Source organism: Capricornis sumatraensis, chromosome 3 (genome assembly GCF_032405125.1).
Source record: "Capricornis sumatraensis isolate serow.1 chromosome 3, serow.2, whole genome shotgun sequence".
NCBI classification, from domain to species: Eukaryota; Metazoa; Chordata; class Mammalia; order Artiodactyla; family Bovidae; genus Capricornis; species Capricornis sumatraensis.
In genome coordinates, this window is record NC_091071.1 from 115,864,433 (window position 1) to 115,873,572 (window position 9,140).

The following is a 9,140-nucleotide window of genomic DNA, read 5'->3' on the forward strand; positions in this document are numbered from 1 at the left end:
AGTGTCTGCTACTTGAACCCCAGAGCATGAGGGCATTTCCTGAGGATGCTGCAGCCAGGTGGGTGGCCGGGGTGCCACACGGTTACTTGACGTTCAGTTTGGGGAGGCAGGTAGGGAGATGCTCTGCAGCACTTCCCCATTCAGCACTGATGTTCCGACTCATGAGTCAATTTCCTCACTAATCTGCAGACTCATGAGTCAGTCTCCTCATTTTTGAAATGAGAATAGTAGTACCTACTTCACAGGGGTTGTCAATTAAGGAAGATGAGGAGGAGGAGGGTAGTTGTAACAGTAACATTTACAGAGCATTGAATGTGAACTCAGGCCCAGCGCTTGACAAGAATTTCATTCACTCCAACAATGAGGTCTTCTTATTTTCCATACTTTGGAGATGAGGAAACTGCTAACGGGAAGCAGTCTTGTAAATCACCAGCATCGAGATTGGCACAGAGCTTGGCACAGAGCAGCTGCTTAGCGAAGATTAGGTGATCGGAGTGATTTTGTGCAGTTTTCAAGGGTGTTTTCCCAAACAGAATATGGCTCTGCCCACCTCTGTTTATGTTTCGTTGCGAGGAGAGGGTTCCTGTTTGTAATTCTAGATTTTGAAGCCTCTGTTGATCTTGGAGGCATTTCTCTTTGAGTGTAGCAGAGACAGCCACTCAAAATAATCGTCTCCTCTTCTACAGAAATAGAAATGTTGAAGCTGGAGGCTCAGTGTCACCTGAGTTAGGTCATCCATGTGACTCGGCCTTTACCAAGAGGGCAGGAGAAGACATGAGATGTCCTCCTGGGGGCAGGACCAGGATGGAGTGGGTTTACCTCCTGCAGACTCTCTTCCTGCTTCCTGGAGCTGGAACTCACACTTGCAGTGACCCAGCTGTAACTGTTAAGCAACCAAGCGCCTGGCCAGGGGGTCCACAAACAGCCAAATCTGGCCTACCACCCATTTTTGCAAAACACCCGTTTTATTGAAACACAGCCACACTCATTCATTTGAATGTTTTCCATGACTCCTTTCATGCCGCAACAGTGTGTGTGGGTGCTAAGTCGCTTCAGTCCTGTCTGACTCTCTGTGACCCCATGGACTGCAGCCCACCAGGCTCCTCTGTCCGTGGGATTCTCCAGGCAAGAACACTGGGGTGGGGTGCCATTCTCTCCTCCAGGGGATTTTCCTGACCCAGGGATCAAACCAGTGTCTCTTATGGCTCCTGCATGGGCAGATGGATTATTTATCACTAGTGCCACCTGGGAAGCTAACTGTAAAAGAGACCCATTGAGGCCTTTACTCGAAAAGTTTCCTGACCCCTGCTGTAAGGGGTAGCAGACCTCAAGATAAAAATAACCTCAATCCCTGTAATTTCTTCTCTCACCTGTAGACTATTTTAAAGTATATTGTTTTCTTTTTAAAGCAGTTGTGGAGTTTTTGGTTGTCTTCTTTGCTATTGATTTCTAATTGAATTCCATTGTGGTCACAGAACATTCTCAGAATGATTTCAACCTTTTGAAATATTCATGCTTTCCTTATGGTCCAAGATACGGTCAATATTGGTAAATGTTGCATGTACACCTGCAAACAATATGCATTCTGTAACCCCATTTTTCCTTTTCTTGGGGATGGTTTTGATCACCTCCTCCTGTACAATGTTATGAACTTACGTCCATAGTTCTTCAGGCTGTCTACCAGATCTAATCCTTTGAATCTATTCATCACCTCCACTGTATAATCAAAGGGATTTGATTGAGGTCTTACCTGAAGGGTCTAGTGGTTTTCCCTACTTTCTTCACTTTAAGCCTGAATTTTGCAATAAGGAGCTCATGATCTGAGTCTCACAGTCAGCTCCAGGTCTAGTTTTTACTGACCGTATAGAGCTTCTACATCTTCCACTGCAAAGAACGTAATCAATCTGATTTCAGTGTTGACCGTGTGCAGTCATCTCTTGTGCTGTTGGAAAAGGGTGTTTGCTGTGACCAGCTGAGGAAGAAGAAAAGAGGGAGGCAGGGGAGAAAGGGAAAGATTACTCAACTGAATGCAGAGTTCCAGAGGATATCAAGGAAAGAGAAGAGGGCCTTCTTAAATGAACAGTGCACAGAAATAGAGGAAAACAATAGAATGAGAAAGACTAGCGATCTCTTCAAGAAAATTGGAGATATCAGGGAATACTTCATGCAAGGACGGGCACAATAAAGTACAGAAACAGTAAGGACCTAACAAAAGCAGAAGAGATTAAGAAGAGGTGGCAAGAATATACAGAAGAACTATACAAAAAAGTCTTAAAGACCCAGATAACCACGATGGTGTGGTCACTCACCTAGGACCAGACATTCTGGAGTGTGAAGTCAAGCGGGCTTTAGAAAGCATTATTACGAACAAAGCTAGTGAAGGTGATGGAATTCCAGCTGAGTTATTTAAAATCCTAAAAGACGATGCTGTTAATGTATTGCACCCAATATTCCAGCAAATTTGGAAAACTCAGCAGTGGCCACAGGGCTGGAAAAGGTCAGTTTTCATTCCAATCTCAAAGACAGGCAATGTCAAAGAATGTTCAAACTACCAGACAATTGTGCTCATTTCATATACTAGCAAGGTTATGCTCAAAATCCTTCAAGCTAGGGTTCAACAGCAGAACCGAGAACTTGTAGATGTACAAGCCAGGTTTAGAAAAGGCAGAGGAACCAGAAATCAAATTGCCAACATTCGTTGGAGAAAGCAAGAGAATTCCAGAAAAATACCTGCTTCACTGACTATGCTAAAGCCTTTGACTTTGTGCACCATGGCAGACTGTGGAAAATTCTTAAAGAGATGGGAATACTAGACCACCTTCCCTGTCTCCTGAGAAACCTGTATGTGGGTCAAGAAACAGCAATTAGAACCAGACATGAAACAACTAGTTCAAAATTGGGAAAGGAGTATTATGACAAGGCTGTATATTGTCACCCTGCTTATTTAACTCCTATGCAGAGAACATCATGCAAAATGCTGGGCTGGATAAATCACAAGCTGGAATCAAGATTACCAGGAGAAATATCAACAACCTCAGATATGCAGATGATACCACTCTGATGGCAGAAAGTGAAGAGGAATAAAAGAGCCTCTTGATGAGGGTGAAAGAGGAGAATGAAAAAGTCTGGTTTGAAACTCAGTGTTTAAAAAATTAAGATCATGGCATCTGATCCCATCACTTCATGGTAAATAGAAGGGGAAAAACTGGAAGCAGTGACAGGTTTTATTTTCTTGAGCTCCAAAATCACTGTGGACGGTGACTGTAACTGTGAAATTAAAAGACACTTGCTTCTTGGAAGGAAAGCTATGACAAACCTAGACTGTGTATTGAAAAGCAGAGACATCACTTTGCCAACAAAGGTCTGTATAATCAAAGCTGTGGTTTTTCCCAGTAGTCATGTATGGCTGTGAGAGTTGGACCATACAGAAGGCTGAGCACCAAAGAATTGATGCTTTCAAACTGTGGTGCTAGAAAAGACTCTTCAGAGTTCCTTGGACAGCAAGGAAATCAGACCAGTCAATCCTAAAGAAAAGCAACCCTGAGTATCCATTGGAAGGACTGATCCTGAAGCTGAATCTCCAGTACTTTGGCGACCTGATGCAAAGAGCCAACTCATTGGAAAAGACGCTGATGCTGGGAAAGATTGAAGACAGGAGGAGAAGAGGGTGACAGAGGATGAGATGGTTGGATGGCATCGTCACCTCAATGGATATGAGTTTGAGCAAACTCCAGAAGATGGTGAAGGTCAGGGAAGCCTGTTCGGCTGCAGTCCATGGGGTCACAAAGAGTCAGACATGACTTGGCCACTGAACAACAACATCAGGAGATAGTGGAGGACAGAGGAACCTAGCGTGCTACAGTCCATGAGGTCGCAAAGCATCAGACATGACTTAGCCACTGAACAACTATAATAACAAACCCCATTTTTAAGCTGCTTGTTATTCTCTGGTTATAAAGAATCATTCCTACTGTTGTCGGTTGATAGACAGCTATTTATCAGTCTTACACTTTCTTTAACATAGATCCAAGAAGTATAGGTGTGAGTAATGTTGAAGAAATCATGTAACTCTTAAACGATTGCAGTACTTTTCTATTTTGTTCCTTTCAGTGAGCTCTGTGAACAGAGTATGGACATTATGCTGACCCCAGAAATGATCGAAGCAGAATTCCCAATGCTGGACTACAGGGACACCAAGAAGGAGAAGTAAGTGGATGCTTTATGCCTTAGGAAGAGGTAGCCCAGGATAAAATTTGTCCTACACGACATACAGAACTGTTTGAATCTAAAAACATCTCCAAAGAGACACATTTCCAGTGCTTTAGGTGTTTAGACATGTATCCTATTTACCACCCATGCCACCTCCCGCCTCGTTGCTTATCTTCAGTCACTGGGCCTCAGTCTCCCCATTCATAACGTGCAGAAAACAAAACCTCTCTCCCAGGACGCTGTGAGGATTCCATGAGATGCTGGTGTGAGAACACCTCTCCAGGTGCTTGCTCTGCACATGTGAACCCTTTCCTGCATCTCTGCATCAGGGACAGCTAGCTAGGCAGACATTACCCTCACCCAGTGTAAATGATTTTTAAATAATTTTCAGCATGCAGCAAATTCAGGCTTTGCTTTTTGGAACTTTCTCATATTTTTTTCCACCTGGGGGTTGGTTGAGTCTGAAAATGCTGGACCGATGGACACAAAGGGCCAACTGTATGTGTTTACGTGAATTCTATCATATTGTTCATATTGTTTTATCTTCTAGACTTTCATTTAGCATATTGTTATCATATGTTTATAAATATAGATACCCACCTTTATATCTTACTAGTAGATATACCATCATGTGCTAGCTGATCTTTCTACTGATGATCACGTCAACTCTAATATTTCGCTCTTGCCAATAGGGGTTCAGCAAATTTCCTTGTGCCATAATTCCTTGCAAACTTATCAAACTGTCTCCTTAGGATAAACTTTGAAACATAAACACTAAATCCATGTTCATTTTAAGGTTTTATTACATAGTGCTTTGCGCCATCCAGGAAAATAACAAACGTCCTACCAGCAGAGGTCAGGATGCCCACAATCAAATGCCCTGAACAACGTGGAATATTATCAGACGTTTTTTTTCTTCTTTTCCAATATGATGGGCTGTTAATGACCACATTATTGTTTTAATCTTAACTTCTTAATTTATGAGTGATGGTAAAAATTTTCCTACCCTTATCAAATATTTTTCTTCTTTTATGGGGGCTTTTTTGCCTATATTGCAGAAAGTCTTTATCTTATTCTTATTTATAAGAGTGCCTCATATATTAAGGATAATTACCCTTCCTTGTGTATGCTGTAAATTTTTTTGTTTGTCTTCTTTGTTCAGGGTGTTTGGAGGAGGCCCTGCCTTTTCAGAAGGGAATACCCACATATCTTAGAGGAGCAAGGGGTTCCTTTGGTTCATTTGTAATAGTAACAGAAACCTATAGCAAACCAGCACTTCTCAGAAAGTAGATTACCAGCTTCTAAAACAAAATTTAGGGGAAAAAAATTTTAATAGAATTTCAGTGAGCATCTGTTTTAATCAGCTATTTAGCAACAAAATATGTTATACTACGTAGTACGTCTGACACCTCAACAAAGAGATGCACTTTGCATTTTGTTTCAGGTTTCAAATATGTGGCTAAGAGTTTTAAATAGAACCTTTTTTTTCAGTTTGAAAAATTGCCCCTAGACTTAGAACAGTTTGACCCATGAGCAGGGTAATATCCAATATCTCATTGTTTATTTGCTGTTTTTTCACCATTTTGACTACAGAAAGTGATATCAAATCCCATTTAATTATCAAATGAATATTAAATGAAATAGAACTTATTACTTTATATATCTTCACCCAAAGAAAACACTTCTCTTTTTTTCTTTTTTAATGTATTTCAGCTACTTTACCAAAAGAAAAAAACAAAAAACAGAAACAACAACAATAACTCTAAGCATTTTCTGCACACCAAGTTATTTTTTTTTCAAAATACACATACATTTCACACATTTTCAATAAATAGATCCATGGCATTTTGAATTCACCTATTTTGCAGTTTAAATTATTTTTGTACATTTTTTCATGTGCCAAAATTATCAATATAATTATCAGTTTATTGGCTGTATAGTATTCCAATGATATCTCACAGATGATTTTTTTCAAAATTTTATTGGAGTATAGTTGATTTACAATGTTGTATTAGTTTAAGGTATACAGCACAGTGATGTGTGTATATGTATATATACATGAAATATGGGCAAGGAAATGGCAGCCCACTGCAGTATTTTTACCTGGAAAATCCCATGAACAGAGAAGCCTGGTGAGCTACAGGTCATGGGGTCCAAAGAGTCAGATACAACTTATCAACTAAACCACTATGTGTGTGTGTGTGCTAATCGCTCCAGTCATGTCCAACTCTGCGGGACCCTATGGACTGGAGCCCATCAGGCTCCTCTGTCCATGGGATTCTCACATATGTGTGTGTGTATCTTTTTTTTCAGATTCTTTTCCCTTATAGGTTATTACAAGATATTGAGTAGGGTTCCCTGTGCTATACAGCAGAGATTCAGTTCTGAAATTCTCTCCATGTATACCAAGCATGACCTGATGCCCAGTCCTGTCTTTTCAGTCCTTACTTGTGCTTTTTTTCGCCTCCTTCAGCTTCAGCTGGATGCAGACAGAGTGTCAGACAGACACACATGAGAGCTTGGTCAGACAGGGATAGAAATAAAAAACACATCAGTAATACTTAATGTCCCCATGAAGACTGCTGTCAATTTGGTTTCTGGCAAATACTTATTTTCATGGAAGAATCATCTGCTCTTTCTTGAAGGCTGTAATCAACCCAAGAGCTTCCTTGCTATCTTGATGGTGATCTCACCCTCTCAAGACCTACTAAGGAGAATTATATTGCAAAATATCCAAGAAACTGTGTGAGTGACTTTAGTTGCTGACACATTATTCAGCTCCCCTTAGATTATCACAGTATCACGCAACCATTAATATATTTAAGGGTGACATGAACTATATATTTTTAGACTGATTTCATAAAGTGGTACCAATTAATTTTTTTAATTATATGCATTAGAGAAGTTTTAATTTTTTCATTTTGAGATACTTCTCCTTTTTCAAAACTTTCAGGCGTTTGCCAAAACTTTAGGAAGTTTCACTCTCCTTAGGATATATTTCACAAGCACTTAATTTTGTTTTTTTGAAGTATAGTTGATTTACAATGTTGTGTTAATTTCTGCTGTACAGCAAAGTGATTCAGTTACACATATATTCTTTTTCATATTCTTTTCTATTATGGCTTATCACAGGACATTGAGTATAGTTCCCTGTGCTGCGCAGTAGGACCTTGTTTGTCCATTCTCCACATAAAGTTTGCATCTGCTAACCCCAAATTCCCAGTCCATCCCCCCCACCCCTCCCCCTTGGCAACCACACATCTGTTCTCTATGTCTGTGAGTCTGTTTCTATTTTGTAAATAAGTTCATTTGTATTAACTTTTTGTGTTCCACATGTGATATCATATGGTATTTGTCTTTCTCTCCTGACTGACTTCACTTAGAATAATAGTCTCAAGGTCCATCCATGTTGCTGCAAATGGCATTATTTCATACTTTTTTATGGCTGAGTAATGTTCCAGTGCGTGTATGCACCACATCTTCTTTATCCATTCCTCTGTTCATGGACACTTAAGTGGCTTCCATGCCTTCGCTGTTGTCAGTAGTGCTGCTGTGAACACAGAGGAGAAGCACTTAATTTTGTCTTGAATTCTTCTAACTGGACAGATCATATAGCTGAGCTCACCATCCTTAGACATCTGTGCTTTCAACCAAATACACTAATCCTGTCCTCCCAGGGATTTGGAAAGTTCTACCCTTCACCATGCCAGCAACATCCAGGCTCCACATCAGCCACTCCTCGACCCAGGTGCAGAACCCTCCTTCCTGAGTCCCAGCTTCCAGAGCCATTGTCAGAGTCAGAGATACTGGGTGTCCACTTTACTCATAAACATAAAGAATCAGCTCCTGCCCACTGAGCATTTAGAAGCCATCATGCCGTGATGTCCATGCATAAGTTCTCATTTCCCTTTGCAATAATCCTCATTGATGGGAATTCCCACCACGTGTACCTCTGGAAGCAGAGGCTGAGAGTTTAGGTCACTTGGCTCTGCTAAGAACCTAGTGCAACTGAGACTGGAAATCATATTTGAATCACTTCCAGCCAGGTGTTTTCACTGGTAACTAAATGATCACTAAGTATGGTTTATATTGTGTTTGTGTATAAACAGCTCCTCCCATCTTCATGCGGCATCACCGGTGACACTGGGCCCAGAAGCAGGGTGGTGGTGGGTGAAGAATGTTTTAAGAGGTGCCCTGATGTGTCCTCATTGGGTTTGTGTTTTATATATATTTATATTTAGAGAGGTAAAAGACCAAGCACAGCCAACGGAGAAGGCAGGACAGAAGGTGCTCGAGGAGATGAAGAACCTGCGGAGCAAAGCGCTCAGCTCCTACCTGATCCTCGAATGAAAACCACCAGATCAGTGCCTCTCACTTCCTTTCTGCAGGTCACCATGGTCCTCTGTGTCTGCTTATGTTCTGGCCATTTGGGGAATTAAAGTTTTAGAGAAAAAGACTGAAATATAGATGATGTACATATTTTAAACTTATAGTTTTTTCTTTTAAAAAATAAAATGTTGTTAGTATGATGGCAGTGTTTGGAGCTTCTTGCTGCAAGATTTAGTGTGGGCACAAAGGCTTCCAAGTGCTGAGAGGTCGGGAGCCCTTTGAAGGGGCCAGAGGCCGGAAGAGTTGGGGAGGGGTTGCTCCCCCGCCAGCTGCCACAGCCACTGAGCACCTCTGACTCTGACTTTGGGAACTGCTCCCAGAAAGAGCAGTGCTGGTGAGAACACCGGCTCCTAAGCAGCCGTGCAGCAGCAGACACAGGCGAGGAGGCTAGAAATGGAGGGGACACTGTGGGGCAGCTAGAACTTGCTGACTTGCCTGGGAGGAATGGATAACACCTCTATGAGGACTCTCAGAAGCAGCTGGGGTGGCAGGGCTTTGCCTTGGGGTCAAGAGTCCTGGTGAATAGTCAGTAAAAAGCAGGC

The 9,140-nt window shown here is 41.5% G+C and overlaps 1 protein-coding gene across 1 annotated transcript in view; it reads left to right on the top strand.

The window, feature by feature from the left end:
* CFAP221 (cilia and flagella associated protein 221) overlaps window positions 1-8,559 on the top strand; it is a 122,082-nt gene extending 113,523 nt beyond the window's left edge. Inside the window, exons 23-24 of the mRNA XM_068969195.1 lie at window positions 4,111-4,206; window positions 8,451-8,559. Of these exons, the coding sequence (XP_068825296.1) occupies window positions 4,111-4,206; window positions 8,451-8,559 (205 nt within the window). The remainder of the gene's footprint in view (window positions 1-4,110; window positions 4,207-8,450) is intronic.
* Window positions 8,560-9,140: the final 581 nt, after the last annotated feature.